General features: G+C 39.4%; 1 protein-coding gene across 3 annotated transcripts in view; it reads right to left on the reverse strand.

Annotated features, from left to right (window-relative positions):
* Positions 1-5,043: 5,043 nt before the first annotated feature.
* Positions 5,044-19,630, reverse strand: part of SLC12A1 (solute carrier family 12 member 1) — a 102,057-nt gene continuing 87,470 nt past the window's right edge. For all 3 annotated transcript variants that reach the window (XM_047074463.1, XM_047074462.1, XM_047074464.1), the window contains exons 22-26: positions 19,315-19,426; positions 17,367-17,453; positions 8,110-8,245; positions 6,219-6,286; positions 5,044-5,179 (exon numbers count right to left, since the gene is read on the reverse strand). In XM_047074463.1, coding sequence (XP_046930419.1) covers positions 5,044-5,179; positions 6,219-6,286; positions 8,110-8,245; positions 17,367-17,453; positions 19,315-19,426 — 539 coding nt within the window. The remainder of the gene's footprint in view (positions 5,180-6,218; positions 6,287-8,109; positions 8,246-17,366; positions 17,454-19,314; positions 19,427-19,630) is intronic.

The following is a 19,630-nucleotide window of genomic DNA, read 5'->3' on the forward strand; positions in this document are numbered from 1 at the left end:
GATCATGACCCGAGTTAAAGTCAGATGCTTAACGGATTTAGCTCCTCAAGGGTAGATTATTAATCCTCAAGTTATGTATGAGAAAATGGATTCTTCAGGAGGCAAGGTAGTGATCCCTCCACTACTCAGTAAGGAAACTGAGACTCAACTCTTCTCTGTGACTCCAGAAACTGAGTTTTTGATTTTACTTCCCTACTTTTCTTCCTCAATTTTTTGAAAACAAGTGTTTTTGAAAACACTTTCTCTGCACAAAAAAGGAAGGCTGACATCATTGTTTCAACATCAGAAATCCTCAAAGAGGTGCATAAGACTGGGCATGCCTTGCTGAGGAGAGGGGGTTCCACCAGTGGAACAGGGCTGATGGTGCGGGAGAGCTGGTGGCTCCGCAAGAGTATGTGGGCCACCTGCTGGGGCTGGAGCAAGGTCTGACTTCTTGGCCATTACTGCAACTAATTGATGGGGGTGTTGTGTTGTGAGATGTCAACAGCTGGGATGCAGTAGCACTAAAGTGACTCACACCCCAAGAGAAATTTCTCTTCTCCCCTTGTGGAGTTCAGACAGATCTCACTCTCAGGTTGGTGTGTCCCTAATCTCTGCAGAGGGAAGGATTAGAAATATCTAGTGACCTGGGGGGCAATATCCAGTCAGCCAGGGCCCCATGGGGCACTGAATCTTTTTCTTTTTTTAAGTTCATGTATTTTTGAAAGAAAGCATGAGCAAGGGAAGGGCAGAGAGAGAGGGGGACAGAGGATCTGAAGCAGGCTCCGCCATGATAGCAGACAGCTCCATGCAGAGCTGGAACCCACAAATTCCAAGATGATGACCTGAGCTGAAGTCATCCTTTAGAGACTGAGCCACCCAGGTGCTCTGGGCGCTCATTCTTTTAAACCACAATGATGACAAGCAGATATGACAGGACTTGTTGACACGGGACCTCCACCACACCTCTTGGTCAGTGTGACAATCTTCCTATTTAATCTTAACTAGGGGTCTGCTTGATATCATCTTGCAGGGCCAGTGTAGTAACCCAGCAGCCTGAGAACAGTGAGACCCAGGGCCAGAATCGCCCATCCCTGTGAACTTTCTTCCTTATATTAGGAGACATGCACTAAAAGCTGATTTTCTCCTGGGCTCAGCCTCTGTGGAAAGCACTTAACTTTCTGGTACCTTTCCAGGGCATTTGTGAGATGCTCCACTGCACCTATGTCTGCTTCCAGTGCTGGGGTGGCCTCACTGGGTGGTCTTTTCTGAATACTCTTTGTATCCAGCAAAATGGATCCCACTCAGGGCTGTACTCTGGCCTACCTCCACTTTCTCATCTCCAGATGCAAATTGTGGACAGGTTAGTGGAAGTCTTTCAGAGTCTCCTGTGATTTTTTTCCCTCTGGAGTATTGGTTGCAAGCTGACCTTTGCTGAATCTTGTCCCAATAAACTATAGCTTGATTGGTTTTTTTAAAGTTTTTACTTATTTTGAGAGAGAGAGAGAGAGTGTGTGAAGAGGAAGGGCAGAGAAAGAGGGAGAGAATCCCAAGAAGGCTGGGAGCTGTCACTGCAGAGCTTGTTATGGGGCTTGACCCCACGAACCATGAGATCATGACCTGAGCTGAAATCAAGAGTTGGACCCTCCACCGACTGAGCCAACCAGGCACCCCCTAGCTCAATTGCTTTTTAAAAAGTTACCATGTTGATGATATACTTCCTTAGTTTCCTACTGTGATGCAGATCTTTCCTATTTTCATTTCTTTGGTCATTTCAGGGGAGATAGGATACTCAGTAGAGAAAGAAAGTCTTTGCTCCAGCTGTGCTTGGGGTGTTTTTTGTTTTTTTGTTTTTCTTTTTTGAACAGAAGTCTGGTCTTCCTGCATTTAAGGTATCTGTAGGACTTACAAAGAGAAACACTACGAAAATTAGTGATTGAATGTTTGGATCTGAGACTTCAGGGAGATGTGGGTGAGAAATACAAATTTGGGAGACATCAGCCTATGGTGGCAGTCACGTCACAGGAATAGGAGAAACTGCCTGGAGCAGGTTCCAAAATATTACAGATCATCAGTCCCTCTCCCAGATTCTAATTTAGCAGGCCTAGAGTAGTCTCCAAGAATCTACAATCTATTTTTTTTTTGAAGCTTCCAAATAAAGATTTCTAGAATTGAGTATTAAGAGAAGAACTTGTAAGACAATGCTCCCAGAATGGTCCTATTTAGGTACGAAAGGTTTATGTCTATTGCACATAGTTATGTTGTAGGGATGGTGGCAGGGTCATCCACTGAAAAAGTGATGAAGATTTTGAGAAGCCATGATGAGGAAGAAGTGGGGATACTGTGGAGACACATAGACAAAATGAGAGGACTGAGAGACACCAATGCAGGTGATTGTGCACCTGTCTCCTTCCTACTCAGAAAGTTGAGTGTAGACAGGAAGATGAATGGTTGGCTTAATTGAGTTGGGTGAAGCATGGGACAAGTACAGGGCATTAAGGGCTACAAAAATCTGTTGGTGTCTGACCACTGCCTCCATCCATTCCATTTTCTGCTGCCCTAACCTAACCTACTCTGGACCTCAAAGCCACAGTCCCTTCTGCCACCTGACCCTTTTCTCCCAGTCCATGTACCCTTCTTTTGTTAACCTGGAATCCAGGGATGTCGCTTCAGTCACTATCTTGCCGGGAGCCCTCAGAAAATTAAATAACTAGTTTAAGGTCAAACTACTATAAATGGTGAGATGAAAATTTGAACTTAGGCCAGTCCAAGTTTTGTTTGTTTTAAGACCACTATTTTATAGGACCCCCGCAATGGGAACGGTGATGTCCCACCAGACCCTGGTTAATGAAGGACTTATTGCCCCAGCCACCAGGAATGCAGTTAGCAGTCAGACTTCAGCTCCCAGGCCCCTCAGGGATCCCTTGGCTGCAGAGAACTACCTCACCCAAGGTCACACCCCTTCGTGGGCAGCACACATCCAGTGATGAATCAATGCATAAATATAAAGGCCCGGCCCTCTCAGCCCTGCTTGGGACTACTCAGAAGGAACTTTCTGTCTCCAGAGCTCCCTGTGACATTGGCTGAGGCTGTCCTCGGGCCTGCATCACAGCTCACCTTTCCTTCCACAGTTGTTGATCCCAAGAATACTCCTTAATAAACACACTGCATGCTAAATGCTCTTTCAGAGTCTGTTTCCCAGGGATCCCAGTGTGCAACAGCCTCTCAAGGATATAGGAGCCAGACTTTCCTGTTACAGAAGTCCTATTACTTCTCACTTTTCCCAGAGTGTTTCTGAGAATTGTCAGGTCCAGAAGAAGCTGAATGTTCCTTCCCCTGGTCACAGGGACCACATCTCATATAGTCTTTGGATTTCAGTTCTGTAGGGCTCAAGAGAGATGGCTTAATATGGGGCTAAGTTAGGCAAACGGTCCTGGATTTGGAGTGCGGCTAGCCTGCTGCTTAAATGTTGCTGACTGTTTTTCCCTTTTCCTCCCTAGTCATTCTCCTGAGCTGAGTCTGGGCTTGGAATTCCTAATCTTGATTCCCAGTTTCAAACAAGCTTCAGACAAGGCAACTGATTGAAAATTTTTTTTAAGTTTATTTTGAGAAAGAGAGAGAGAGACAGCGTGAGCTGGGGAGGGACAGAGAGGGAGAGACAGAATCCCAAGCAGGTTCTGTGCTGTCAGTGCAAAGTCTGAAGTGGGCTTAAATTCACACACCCATGATATCATGACCTGTGTGCCAAGATCAAGAGTCAGACGCTAACTGACTGAGCTACCCAGGAGCCCCACAACTGATTGAATGTTTAATGCTCACATTTGATATGGTATTGTACCGTGATCTTAGTGACTGAAAAGTAAAAACATGAGCTAGGCCAAAGCAAACAAATTTCAGTGCTTTTATTTCAGGTTCATTGTTTTCCTTGTATTTTAGCAGTTAGAATAAACAGTCGAAACATGTTAGGAAAAAAAATTAAGTCATCCATCAGAAAAAAAAATTATAGGGTTTTCAATGTGATTAAGTATAATAAGAATACTAACAAAAATGAAAAAAATCAATACTTGCATGTTATACACAACATACAATTTTGTAATTTTGTAAGTTTCTCCACTTTACATTTTAATTATTCTTTTCAATCCACACAATCACTATATAGAGTAACTAAGTATATGATTCAGGATATATTTGTTTATAATGGTTTGAAAATTTGTGGTATTTGGTTTTCAGTTAGACATCTATGAAGATTTCATCTGTGTTAACCACTTAATTAGAAAAAATATGCAATGTACTATGATGGAGATTTCAAAATATTTAGCAGGTGAAACAATTGAAGTTTATCTATTAAAATGGAATCTAGTTTATTTAATTGGAATATTGTTGCCTTCTAATCCAGCTAACATACTCTTCAGTCAGCAGCAAATTGAAGCCCTATGTTATCAATGATCGCTCAGATCACTCTAAGTATATAAGCTATGTTACATTAAATAACCTTATTTAGGTAACTGCTTTAAACATTCTGTAGACTCAAGTACTTCTCAAAGTTTTCAGTTATTGATTTTCAAATCTTCTTTGTAGGTATAAGCCTCTCAGAAGGCCAAGCATAATCACAGTTCCTGCCCAGCCGGTCTTTTCCTTTGATAACCACCCATGGTTACTATACCAGCCTGTCAATAAGCATTTAATGAAAACCTGCTATGGGGCTGAGGCCTCTACTGGAGCTGAGAAGCAAACAAAAGATTAAGTTTGCCTAGAGAAGCTTACAATCAAGTTGGTGGTTTTCATGAGCATAAGCCAGCATGGTTTCCTTGATTTTATTTATCAACAGCAACAAGAAATTGTTTTTCTAGGGGTAGCATTGAGTTGGACACCCTCTTAAGCTGAGAGAGGAAAAAAAATAGCCCCCAGTAACTAATAAAAAAAAATGACATAATTTATGTGGAGTCCTGTACGATTGTCTCCAGAGGTTTGCATATCCATCTATCAGATTTATAACATAAAGTACCACACATGTTTCTTAATTATCTACACATTAAGTTAAGAGGTGTTCTTATCCTTCATGTATTAAGAGTAAAATGTCAGCACATTTTTGTGGTTTCCTCTAACTAGTAAAACAGGAGGGAGGTTCTTCGTGAGGATTTCCAACCAAGCCATGTACAACCAATCTGATATAGATCCTTTTCTCGCCACTGGAAGGCTCCTGACAGCAATGGAAGAAAAATTTTAAAAGTGACAATTACTACAGGCAGTAACATCACTAGTCATCTGAGCTATTTAATAACCAGTGGCCTGAAACTTTTATAACCCTCCCCCACAAAATGAAAGCATAGATGTTATTCTGACTATAGATATTAAACTGATATATTTCTTGGATAATACAAATATCTATAAACCAGAAAAATAGGCTTAGGCACTGTAGAGTAGCAACAAAGCATAACTATAAATTTTCACTCCTCTTTAAATAGAAAATTTGATCAGGCAATACCTCTCCTTTTTGGATGGAAATGATATTCCCAGTAGTTTAAGTCTCTTATATTTGGCAGAAATCTCAGAAAACAGCTATTTGAACCGTCTCACCCAAATTGGGAGACTGTTCTAGGTCTTAGGTGGATAGTTCTCCAGTGTAGACCTTGAAGACATATTAATCTTCACACACAGGAATCAGACCATGAGGTATAAACGTAACACAGTTGGTTTTCATGTTTAGCTATCACTGCTTGAGTCCACATTCATATTTACAACAGGTACACTTCTAACATTTGTGGGATGGAGGGTAAGAGTGGAAATGGGAAAGTCCCCTGCCTTTTTCTCCCACCCTGACCTCTTCTAACAGAGCAAGGAGCCTCCTGAACATGCTATAGACTCAATATCTCAGGACCACTCCCAGAGAAGGAGCCCATGAGCCTCAGAGGCTGACTTAAGGCCTGCTAGGCAGGGAGTTCCAGGGTCGGGTTCCTGGAGCATGGTCTGAAGAGGAAGCCAGGGTTCTACGTGGGCACATGCCCTGGCCCCATGGGTAGGGCACACCAGATGGAAAGTCCAAGTGGGGCCTTCTAAAGCCCAGGGGCTCCAGTTGGCAGGGTCTCAGGGTGGCATTTATTTTCCTTCATGGTCTAAAATCCCACATGTTCCAAATTTTTTTAAACTTTCCACCTGAATAGTTTAGACTTTTTAAGTTGATTAACCCATTTACCTAAGATTTCCCTGTAACATTTTTAAATATCTGCAGTGATACTTACAGGACAATGAGATTAGCAGCTCTTGAGTGTTCCTGTAAGAGTTCATTCAGGCGAACTTGGCGGTAACTCTGTGGACAACATTCAGGTTTTGTTGAGGGCAGTTCTACCAGAATTATGAATGATAATCTATCTTCTTCCCTCAAATAGTGGAGAAGTAGAAAAGCCTCACTTTAAAAAATTACAATTATTTCATCCATATTTGGAAACTAACGGCGTTTTAAAAACTCATGAGAATTTTTGGAAATAAAAAGAGTAAGACAAGGTTGTCATTGTGCAATAGTGGCTTAGTAAATTCTAAGGGAAAAAGCAAGCAAGCAGAAGACATGGGTAATAGTAAAGAGAAGATGAGAATGGCCAGATCTGGGAACAGGTTTGAGGTAGAAGAAAACTAACTGAATCTTGATACCTAAGAACATAAATTATATCCTCACCTACACTGTTTAGGCTCTTTGAATATTTTATCAGCACAGGGGACTCGTTCCAACTAAAAAGTCAACCAAGACTCACTTGGAAAAATAACTACATTGATGATTTTGCTTTGATGAAAGTAATATTTATTATTATATTTCATTGGTTCAGAAACCAAGGCTTAGATGTATGATTTGCTCAATTATATGAAAAATCTTTGTCAGATCTGGGCAGTTTATTATACACAGTTTATAAATTTCAGCTCAGGGGGCTCCTGGGTGGCTCACTTGGTTAAGCATCCACCTTCAGCTCAGGTCATGATCTTGCAATTTGTGAGTTTGAGCCCCACGTGGGGCTCTGTGCTGACAGCTCAGAGCCTGAAGCCTGCTTCAGATTCTGTGTCTCCCTCTCTGTCTGACCCTCCCCCATTCATGCTCTGTCTTTCTCTGTTTCTCAAAAGTAAGTAAATAAACATTCAGGGAAAAACTTTTAGCTCAGTATTTTTTCTACTAAATTTGAAAGGCTTTAGTATCTCTCATTCAAATTTGTTTCAAATTCAGCTCCTAATGTAGTTTATTTAAATTCTGTAGTTTAGAGGTTTCTGTGGCCCTTTTCCTTGAATATCTAATCCAATTCAAATGTCAGTTCTGCTACTTAATTCTGTTGTCCCAGCCCTTTTCATTATCCTCATGATCACAACTTCATTCAGCTCAGGCCACATGGGGTAACTTCCGTCTTCTGGGTTCTCCAGAAAATCTCCCCACTTTATATCCATCCTACAACATGTGCCCAATCCAACTTTCACAATTCTTGTTCCAATTGCGTATTTTGTTAGTTTTCATAGCCTCATCAGGTTAAAATTTCTTTGTTACTTGTGTTATATTGTGAGTCAACTACCTTGATCTACTTTGCACACATATTGACTTAAATTATTTTAGACTGATGGGTATGTCTCCTGTTCTATAAAATTAAATTTGAAAGAAGACTTCATAATATATATCAATAATCTGGTTTTTTAAAATCTTTTTTAAAAAGAATTCATTTCGGGGCGCCTGGGTGGCGCAGTCGGTTAAGCGTCCGACTTCAGCCAGGTCACGATCTCGCGGTCCGGGAGTTTGAGCCCCGCGTCAGGCTCTGGGCTGATGGTTCAGAGCCTGGAGCCTGTTTCCGATTCTGTGTCTCCCTCTCTCTCTGCCCCTCCCCCGTTCATGCTCTGTCTCTCTCTGTCCCCAAAATAAATAAACGTTGAAAAAAAAATTAAAAAAAAAAAAGAATTCATTTCATATTAAAACTGGAAACTAGTTTCTAAATCCTCATATCCCATAATATGATTGAAAAGCACTTGAAAAATGCAGAAACTCTGGATCTTGAATAATGAAATTCTATAACAGATAATGTTACTTCTTGATCATTAAATCAACTGTTGTTTTCTTTTGCAGCTAGTTAGACAGTAAAGTAAAAATTAAGGAAGACAAGTCCTTACCTTTTCCTTGACTGCTTCCAGTTCTGCATCTGTAATTTTCCACGGGGTTTCTCTCTTTAATTTCTCAGCAGTTGTTAAATCTTTGCAGCTTTCATGGAGACGATATGGTTCAATCATCTCTTCAAAGACTTTCCAGCTGAAATTGGAATTATAAAGGAGGGCTCACAGTGGGAAACTAACTCATTATTTCACAGATACTCCAGGTATGACTGGCTCTGCTGGCTGCAGAATCAGAGCTGAATGTCATGCAAATCTTTTAAGAATTATCTTTGCAGGGGACTTACTGTGAGTAAAGTCATGGATATAGTACTGCCTCCCTACCCAAGGCAAGGCCTCAACATGTTTGAGGCCTTGTTAGCCTACTGGGTATTAGATCCTCAATATAAACGCACCAACACACAGATAGCAATTATTCTGCAAATACACTTTCTACACGGTATAGTCAAAGACACAGTTGTAATGTAGACATGTTAGCCCATAAATAAGTTTCCATCTGCTGAACTGAGTTTCCATCTGCTTATTGTACAGACTGTATGGGAGACATTTATGGATTAATGTGGGAGATGAGCTAGGTTCCTTGGGGTGGGAGCTGGCAAGTCCTGCCCTCCCCTTTAGTCCAAGCGCCCCACCCCCTGCTGGCAGGGGGCTGTGGACAGCTAGAAGAATAATAAATTTAATGGTTATAGAGCAATTTAGATGTATGCTGCAAATAATGGAGCTTTTGTCCTTCTGATGTCTGCTGTTACTGCCTGAGATTTTAAAAATTTTTTTTTTTCAACGTTTATTTATTTTTGGGACAGAGAGAGACAGAGCATGAACGGGGGAGGGGCAGAGAGAGAGGGAGACACAGCATCGGAAACAGGCTCCAGGCTCTGAGCCATCAGCCCAGAGCCTGACGCGGGGCTCGAACTCACGGACCGCGAGATCGTGACCTGGCTGAAGTCGGACACTTAACCGACTGCGCCACCCAGGCGCCCCTGCCTGAGATTTTTAAATGACTGTTTTTCAGGTGCATGTCAGAGAAAAGAAAACAAAAATCAATAATATTTTAATGTCTAAAAATCCAAGGCCATTTTAGAGCAATTAAGAAGATGTCATTGAGTAGAAAAGTAGCAGTGCTATCTCACAGCTGTAGACCATTTTAAAACTTGCTAGAAAATCTCATTCTTGTCTTTCACAAGAATCTCATAGGATTTTTTTAAAACAGTAGTACAAAACAAAGCTTATAATTTATGAGAGTAGTTGTCTTTAGTGTGCTACTTTAAGATGATCTCAAATATAAACAAGATCTTTTGATTTCATAGAATGTAGCTTACTTATAATTTCATACCTTTGAATTGAGGGGGAACTAAAATCAAAGTGCTGTTAGGTTAAGGGGTGCCTGGGTGGCTCAGTTGGTTAGGCATCTGACTTCAGCTCAGGTCATAATCTCACAGCTCGTGGGTTCAAGCCCTGCATCGGGCTCTGTGCTGACAGCTCAGAGTCTGGAGCCTGCTTTGGATTTTGTGTCTCCCTCTGTCTCTGTCCATCCCCTGCTCATGCTCTGTCTCTCTTTCTCTCTCAAAAATAAACAAATATCAAAAACAATTTTTTAAGTGCTACTAGGTTAAGGAATTAAAATATGAGGAGATGAGTTCAATGATCTCATCAGTTGCCCTGATTTAGGATTTGCAGATCAAAGTGCAGAGATTACAAAGGAGAACATGCCAGTGTGCCTTTGTTAGGGATAGAAGAGCTACTTAATGTAGTAGAGTTCTGACATTTTGACTCATTTAGAATGATAGACAACACCAGAGAACACTGATATGCCTTATTATTCTTTCAGCTACACAATACTTCTCTTTGTTATTCCTTCCAACAGTGCCATGCCTTCAGAGACCTTTGGCAGTAATCTGTGCAGTGGAAAGACCCTGGCCTAGGAGAGAAGAGCCTGAGTTCTTAGTCCTGCTCTTCCATTGTCCTCCTGGACCTGGATAACCTTGCCTATAATAGGAGGTCATGATGGTTGCTCAAAGCTGGCAATGAGGATTGGTGTGATGGTTAGATGTGATCTGGGTAACAGTGCTCTGAGAAGTATACAGTGCCCTGTAAAACAAAGGCATTCATTTTACTGAATAGCCACAGGACTGAGGTTAGTACTGACTCTCTGTTTAAGCTCTCCACATAATTATTTTGATCAGACTACGTTTTCTTTGCATCTCAACCCTGGTACTTACTAGGAAGACCAGTTCAAAAATAGTTTCCTAAGAAATGGAAGTAGAGTAGAGGTTGCTTGCTGTCTCCCTGGTATTCATACTATGCCCCTTTGGATGGGAGTGACTCCATCCTCAGCATCAGCTAATCAGGACAATTCTATTCCTTCTACCAGAGCATTTGGCCTGGGTAGACACATAGCCCAGGCAAGGTTGACCAAGAGGCACCTAACATCCCATTGACCACAGTAAGTGGCTCAGTGGCTCAAGCTGGTACAACCTGAATGGAGCCCATGACCTGAGTTCGATGACTGAAGAAGAGACAAACCTTCTCTCCCACTGAACATAAATGAGCAAGTATGTAGATTGCTATTGGCTGTCATCCTGTTTTTATGAGCTAAATCAATTTGATTGATGATTTCATAATGGAAGGTGGGGTAGAGATTATGGAAGAGCATTAGTCCTTGATTACAAAATTAACCTTCTAGATCAAACTTTGCCTGAAAGCCAAAACATAGTTGGATTTTTCAGTTATGTTTGCAAATAATTTTCATTATTCAAGTCATTGTAAGTTTTCTTTTCCTGGTATTGAAACATGCTAAGTGACACAATAGGTTATAATGGGACTGTATTTGCCCATTTACTTTGTCTGAACTCTTAACGGTTCCTTGTCTACGTTCGTCTTTGACTTCATCCTAAGGTTCATCCCTGAACTGGCCATTTTCCACCCTCCTAGCTAGGTGATGCAAAGGTGGCTCAAGATTTCTATTCTGATTCTCATTAAATCTGACTTTTCTTTTTAATTCACTCTAGAATAGGCCAAGATTTACATGCTATTGAATGTAAATGGCAATGAATTCAATTTTAAAAATTAACTTATACCTGCCCTGCCTTCCCCATCCTGTTCTTCACAATAACAAAGTTTAAAAATTTTTTAATTGCAAAAAAAATTTTCCCTAAGTTCATGTAAGATTTCTTTTCTCAAATTAATATACCAGTTGTTTTGTGACCACTTTAGTAGCTTCAAACTAAATTATCCAGTTAATTGCTTCTACTTTCTCTTTAATTTCTGTATAAAGATTGTTGTCTTTTTGGCCTATGGCTTTTAATTCAGCATATTCAATAAAAAATTAATTTAACCACAAGAGATTTTCAGTTTTTCCAGGCTCAATTATTTTCTCATTAACTTTGCTTTTATACTCCCTTTCACCCTTGCCCAGTCATATTTATAATGTTTCTATGATCAAATATCTCCATCAAGACTTACTGATGTTTTATGGGTAGCTGAAAGATTTATTAGAGGTAACTTAAGGCATTTAACATTAGCCTCCAACTTGGGATCATTGACAAACTATTTTCGACATTGTGTGTCACCTGGTGACCAAAAAAAAAGCCCAGTGATGGAGAAATGATTATTAACAGTAGATAGGGGCTGCCTAGTCAAGAAAAGCTGAAGTTGAGCTGGTGCTCTAAGCGTTGGGCCCTGGAACCAGGGCCGCATCAGCCCAGAGGAAGAGTCTTCTTCCTCTAATTGAGCCACTCAGAGGAGATGCCTTTTAAAAATTATCACAAACGCCTCAACAAAGTAGGTTTAGAGGGAACATGCCTCAACATAATAAAGGCCATAAGTGAAAAACCCACAGCTAATCATCAACAATTGTGAAAAACTGAAAGTTTTCCCTCTAAGATCAGGAACAAGACAAGGAGGTCCACTCTCACCACTTTTATTGAACATGGTACTAGAAGTCTTAGCCACAGCAATCAGACAAGGAAAAGGAATAAAAGGTATCCAAATTGGTAAGGAAGAAGTAAACTTTCACTATTCGCAGATGACATGCTACTATATATCAAAAACCCTAAATATTCTACTAAAAAATTACTAGAACTGATAAATGAATTCAGTAAGATCACAGGATACAAAATCAATGTATTGAAATCCATTGCATTTCTATACACTAATAATAAAACAACAGAAAGAGAAATTAAGAAATTAAGACAGATATCCCATTTACAATTACACCAAAAATAATAAAATATCTAGGAATAAGTTTAACCAGGAGGTGAAAGACTTGTGCTCTGAAAACTATAAAACATTAATGAAAGAAATTGAAGATGACACAAACAAATGGGAAGATAATGCATGCTCATAGATTAGAAGAACAAATATTCTTAAAATGTCTATACTGCTCAGAGCAACCTCCAGATTTAATGCAATCTCTATCAAAATACCAACAGCATTTTCACAGAACTGGAACAAATAATCCTAAAATTTGTATGGAACCATGAAAGACTCCACATAGCCAAAACAATCTTGAAAAAAGGAAAACAAAAGAAAAAAGAAAAACAAAAAAAGAAAAAAGATATCTGGAGATATCACAATTCTAGACTTCAAGTTATACTATAAAACTATAGTAATCAAAACAGTATGGTACTAGCATAAAGACAGACACATAGATCAATGGAAGAAGATAAAAAACAAGGAACAAACCCATGATTATATGGTCAATTAATCTTCAACAAAGGAGGCAAGGGCATTCAATGGAAAAAAGACTCTCTCTTCAACAAATGGTATTTGGAAAACTGGACAGCAGCATACAAAAGAATGAAACTAGACCATTTTCTTACATCATACACAAAAATAAACTCAAAATGGATTAGAGATGTATGTGTGAGACCTGAAACCATAAAAACCTTAGAAGAGAGCAAGGCAGTATGACAGTGGCCATAGCAATATTTTTCTATGTATGTCTCTGAGCAAGGGAAATAAAATCAAAAATAAACTATTGGAACTACATCAAAATAAAAACCTTCTGCAAAGTGAAGGAAACAATCAATAAAACTAAATGGCAACCTAATGAGTGGGAGAAGATATTTGTAAATGATATATCTGATAAACTGTTAGTATCCAAAATATATAAAGAACTTACACAACTCCACACCCAAAAAAGTAAATAATCCTGATGGGTGGAAGACATGAACAGACACATCTCCAAAGAAGACATACAGATGTCCAACAGACACATGAAAAGATTCTCAGTATCACTCATCATCAGGGAAATGCAAACCAAAATTACAATGAGATATTACTTCATACCTATAAGAATGGCTAAAATAGAAAACACAAAAAAAAGTAACTGTGGTGAGAACGTGGAGAAAAAGGAACCCCGTGAAATGTTGGTGGGAATGAAAACTGGTGCAGTCACTCTGGAAAACAGTGACTTTTTTTGGAGGTTCCTCAAAAAGTTAAAAATAGAACTACACTGTTATCTAGCAATCATACCACTGGGTATTTTACCCAAAGAATTCAAAAACACTAATTTGAAAGGACATATGCATCCCTATGTTGATTGCAGCATTATTTACAATAGCCAAATTATGGAAGCAGCCCAGTGTCCATCGACTGATAAATGGATACAGAAGAGGTGTATATAGACACAATGGAATATTATTCAGCCATAGTAAAGAATGAAATCTTGCCATTTGCAGCAACATGGATAGAGCTAGAGAGCATAATGCTAAGTGAAATAAGCCAGTCGGAGAAAGATGAATACTATATGATTCCACTCCTATGTGGAATTTAAGAAACAAAACAAGCAAAAAAAGGAAAAAGAGAGAGAGAGAGACAAACCAAGAAATTTACTCTTAACTATAAAGAACAACCTGATGATGATCAGAGAGGAGGTGGGTGGAAGATGGGTGAAATCGGTGAAGGAGACTAAGAGTACACTTATCATGATGAGCACTGAGTAATGTATAGAATTGTTGAATTACTACTTTGTATCCCTGAAACTAATATTACACTATTAACTACACTGGAATTAAAATTAAAAACTTAATAAAAAATTATCACAAAGTACCAGATGTGCTACCAGTGGCCATCTGTGAGATTTACTGAATGATCATTCTCTGTTTTAAAATAGGGTTACCTTTACATATTTGAATAGATTTGCCAACACCAGATACGTGACTGTTTTACAAAGCAATATGGCATCAGTTATGGTGGAAGACTGAAGAGAGGAGAATGGCACTTCCAGCACCCCTCTTCTTGGTGGTGTCTTGTCTTCACACCAGGTGACATTAGCTGCAAAGATTCTTTTACTCCAATATAAAATGGATTTTGTTTTTTGCATCTTCCTCAAGACATTGAAATATCAGAGAAAAAGATCTCCAAAATTGTGAAATCTAATTCATTTTTTTTCCTGAGAAAGGGAAATAGATCTCTTCATTGTAGGATGGTGAGGATATTAGAAACACCGAATTAAAATGGAGTCTAGGGGCGCCTGGGTGGCGCAGTCGGTTAAGCGTCCGACTTCAGCCAGGTCACGATCTCGCGGTCCGTGAGTTCGAGCCCCGCGTCGGGCTCTGGGCTGATGGCTCAGAGCCTGGAGCCTGTTTCCGATTCTGTGTCTCCCTCTCTCTCTGCCCCTCCCCCGTTCATGCTCTGTCTCTCTCTGTCCCAAAAATAAATAAACGTTGAAAAAAAAAATAAATAAAATGGAGTCTAAAATCAAATTTAAGATACCAGGACAAAAGCAAAAATGCCTGGTCCTTTGTTTCTTGCTACTCTCCATAACGTCTGCTGCCTAAAAAGAGAAAAAAAAACATGGCACAAAATTCAGGGTTAGTAAAATAAATTGTGTCTAGACTATGATGGGCACTCAAAGAATGGAAAGACATTAGTGGAAGAGGTACATTGACATTCTTCATGATAGGACAGATAAGACAGGTATGCAGGGGGTGACCACAGCAGCTGGGCAGAGAGGAGCATGGAAGGGAAAGAAACAAGGACTTGAGTAGAGAAAACCAGATTGATGGGTATAGAGGCAAAGGATACAGGAACAAATTAATCAGTAAGCACAGACAGTCCTTAGCTACTGCTAAGACAAACAACAGCAAGAGGAATTTGGCTGCAAGAAGTAGATGACTAATTTGTGCCCAGCATTGAGCCAGGGCCTCTGGAAAATCCAAAGGCAGTAGGGTACACCGTGACTACCCTCCAGACAACAGTAAATGGCTCTATGCTTGCAGAGCTCTGGCAGGCTCTGGCCTGTTGCAAAGTAGCACATGCTAGGAAATCATTGTACCTGCTGTGTTATCAAATAGAATGCATTTCCACCAATTAGAGACACAAGATGAGCCTGTTTGATCACATCTCTGCAAATGCCAAGAGGTGATGACTTAGGAATTAAAATTCTTCAAATGAAGTGTGGGAGGTTACCAGAGATTACTACATGACAACCCAATTCATATCAGAAAGTTAATTACATTGACCAAGGAGAATTATAAACTTTGTTCTTAATTTTTCTTAAGTATTTAAAGCTGCAGAAATAGAGGAATACAAGGCATTGGTGGTATATATGATATGAAGACCTATTCCATGGTAATAACCAAAATGTAATCTGTTGATTATAGCTTTCTTATCACAATTAAAACATTTTGGGGGCGCCTGGGTGGCTCAGTCAGTTAAGAGTCAGACTCTTGGTTTCAGCTTCAGGTCATGATCTAGAGTATCGTGTGTTCAAGCCCCACGTTGGGCTCTGTGCTGGCAGTCTAGAGCCTGCTTGGGATTCTCTCTCCTTCTCTCTCTGCCCCTCCCCACTTCTCTTTCTCTCTCTCTCTCTCTCTCTCTCAAAATAAATAATTTTTTTTTAAAAAAGATATTTTGTAAAGCCACTTTAGTTGATCCATAGCCTTAGAGGAATCATGAATACCCTCAAATAACACAAAGTTCAATGTTGTTGTTTAGTCAATAAGAATGCATCTTAAATCTAGATGTTTCTCCATTAGTTATTAAACTCATCTAGGATCAAAAGAAGGGAAGGGCAATAAGACTGGAGTGTGGAACTGCAACCCATCAAGAACTGCAGGTGAAGGGAGAAATGACTGATGGCCAACAGAAATGAGAAGAGGTCCAACAGGCCACCGAGAACCTAAGCTATACTGAGATCCTTGTTTCCCTTTGTAGTCTCAACCTTGAAGGACCACTCCACACCGAATCAAATGTGCTAAATTGCATCCAGATGTTGGGGCGCCTGGGTGGCTCTGTCAGTTGAGCATCTGACTCTTGATTTTGGCTCATGTCATGTTCTTGCAGTTTGCGGTTTTGAGCCCCACATCACTGCACTGAACTGAGCCTGCCTGGGATTCTCTCTCCCCTCTCTTTCTCTGCCCTTCCCCACGTGCATGGACGTGTGCTTTCAATCTCTCTCTCTCAAAATAAATAAACTTAAAAAAAATTTAAATTGTATCCAGATGTAATAGTAAATATGATTCTGGACTGTAAACAATTGAAAATGTTTTATAATTGCTAAATTATCACTAGGTATTTTATTCAGTCTCAACTTTAATTTCCAGGCAATTTTCTTATACCTCTGGGAATTCCTGTGAGAATCTAACCTACAAATTGTTTTCACATATATGGACTTGACACATTTAACAATGAACAAGGGTTAAAAAGATGTCATGATCTGAAGACATTTAAACAATTACTTCAATTTTGTCATTTTAAAATTTTGAAGCCAATACATTTCTTTGCCAGGCTTCAGTTTTAGAGGACCCCCCGCCTCGCCAAATTTCATAGCTTGACGTGTTGGGTCCCTAGTGCCTAAAAGTGAAAATGGCCATGGAGGGTGGGTTCTGTCATTGTGCCAAGAAGACTCAAGCTGTTTCTATCTTTTCTATCAGAGCTCCCCCTGCAGGATGCCCCACTAGGAATTTTAAATGATGAAAGCTTGCCCCCGACTGCTCAGTCCAAAAGAGTCTGAGCCCCTACTTCCTGCTATTTTGGCCACCACGGAAAGCAAGAACAGGAAGGGCAGTTCTAAAATGCTAACTAACCTGTGTTTCAACGGCTCTCCCTCTCAAGCTCAACTTTACCATAAAACCTTTTCCTTCTGTTAGAATTTATTTGATAGCTCGGCATGATTATTTGAAGTCCTTTTTTATTATATCTTATTAGGCAGTCACTGCAGTGAATAGATAACATTTCTACCCCTTAATAATCAACACAAAAGAAAATGAGAGAGTACCAGGGGTAAACAATGGATCTTGTTAAATGTTTCATACCTCTCTTTGTTTGGCTTAATGTTGATGTCTCCAATGATATGGATATCTGCAAATTTTATCCTAAATTTGCTCAGAAGGGAAGCCATTCTGAAAACATAAAAGAGAAATACCCCATCACTGCATGTTTCGCTATTTTCAGTCAAAGAGGTTTGTGTTTAAGATACCACAAGCAGTCATGTCTTATTTCAGGTTCACTTTCACACAAAGGCTGTGGTCAGGGTTTGATTTTCATCGCAGTGTATTAAATGTGGACCAAGCGATTCCACCAAAGACAGAGAAATTCATGTAGGTACAAACCCTGGAAACAGAAAATCCAACCCTGCATTCATGGTCTAGGTAAGAAAATATAGAGTGGTACATGCTTCCTTATCATTTTGGGGGAAAAAAAGAGGACAAGTTTTAACATTACTGGCTATTACCTTGCTGATAATTTTTATAGAGTTACTGACAATGTACTGAAAAACTAATAATTATGTCATATATATTGGAGGTTCTTTCCCTGGCAACTGGAATTTTTTATATAATTTCAAAGTTACAGAAAAATTGCAAGGACAGCACAAAAAAAATCCCAGATCCACCAGCTGTTTATATCTTGCTCTATTTCACTGAACACTTTTTCTTCCTTATATATAGCTACCTCTATCTACAACCTTCTTTTCCTTCTTTCTTTCTTGCCTTCTATCCATCTGTCCACCTGCCCATCTGCCACTTAAAGTAAGCTGCAGCCATCAGGTCCCTTTCCCTCTAAACACTTGGGTGGGTATTTCCTAAGAATAAGAACATTCTCTTATACAAACCGAATATAATTTTTGAAAGCAGGGCATTTAGCACTGATGCCATACTATCGTCTGATCTACCGACCAATTTTAAATTTCATCACTTGTCCCAATAAGTTACTAGAGGCTTTAAGAAATAGAAATTATTATATAGAAATTATTATAGCTATCATGTTACTTTCCATTTAAATATGACTCTCTTTAAGAGGAATTAAATCTATATATCTATCTCTATGTCTATGTCTGTATCTCTATTTCTCTATCTATCTCTATCTCTATCTCTATCTCTATCTCTATCTCTATCTCTATCTCTATCTCTGTATCTATATAATATCCTTCCAGGACAGAGGAGAAAACATGAAAAATTACTGAATAAAAGCCTGTCATTATTTTGTGATTTCTGGAAGGCCTCAGGATGTAGTCCTACCATAAGGGAGCAAGGGCCACTCGAGGTCGCTCTTCAGATTTCCACCAGAGACCTTTGGATGCACCACATTCTCAATATCCTTGCTGCCTCCACAGCCACATGTCAGACCTCTGTGACTAAATTAATGACAAAGCTGCGAATTTCCACGGTGGGCACTTATTTATTTTTTTTTAATTAAAGGAGTTTTCAACAGTTGTTCATTTAAACTCTTTCAAACTACAGATGAGAAACTGGGGACCCAGATATGTACGGTGACTGTGACAAAGTCTTGCAGCTCGTTGGTGGCAGAGCTGGGACAAGGATTGGGTTCAGTCCTTTAGTTCTATTTTAAGTGTACTGTGCTACAGTGACCACCACAAATCAAAAGGTTCGACCCCCCACCCCCACCCCAAGGAAGCTATTGAACACAAATCCCTTCGGGCTTTTCGTTTCTTGGATACATTTACTAGTCAAACCAAAACAAACATTATACAAGATAATGATGCTCTCAATAAAGAATTGAGATGAGACTTCTGTGTCAAATTCCTTTTAAAAGCATTTGTGGCAGGGGATCAAGGGACATGAAGACAGTGATTACAAAATGTATGCAATTTATTGACCAGAAAACCAAGTAGACACGAGGCTTATCACGGTGGCTTTATCTTTAAATCTGTTGTGCCTCAAAAACACTTAAAGTTCTTAAAATTAAAGGATTGAAACAAAAAACATCCCAAGTGTTCTAACAAATGAGTGATGCATTACTCACGCAATTTTTTCTTCTTCAATGCGGTTGATCTTCCCTCCAACATAGATCCTTAATTTACAGTCTTTCCATTTTTTTCTGAGAGTCAAGATATAGGGGATAAGGAGTGTTAACCCTGAAGAAAGAGTAAATTATGACAGAAAGTATAAGCATATCTCACTGAAAGAGAATGAATAGCCTTATATCTTTATTCATTCCCCCATTTGTTGCTCCTAAATAATTTAAAATCTCTGGGAAACACAGAAATATTATTCTTAAACTGATATCATTTTCATATACCTTCCCATGCAGTTTGTTAAATTTATCAACACAGTAATTT

The sequence above is a fragment of the Lynx rufus genome, unplaced genomic scaffold, assembly GCF_022079265.1.
Source record: "Lynx rufus isolate CCGP_SWC_20201006 ecotype Redwood Valley unplaced genomic scaffold, mLynRuf1.p SCAF_13, whole genome shotgun sequence".
Lineage (NCBI taxonomy): Eukaryota > Metazoa > Chordata > Mammalia > Carnivora > Felidae > Lynx > Lynx rufus.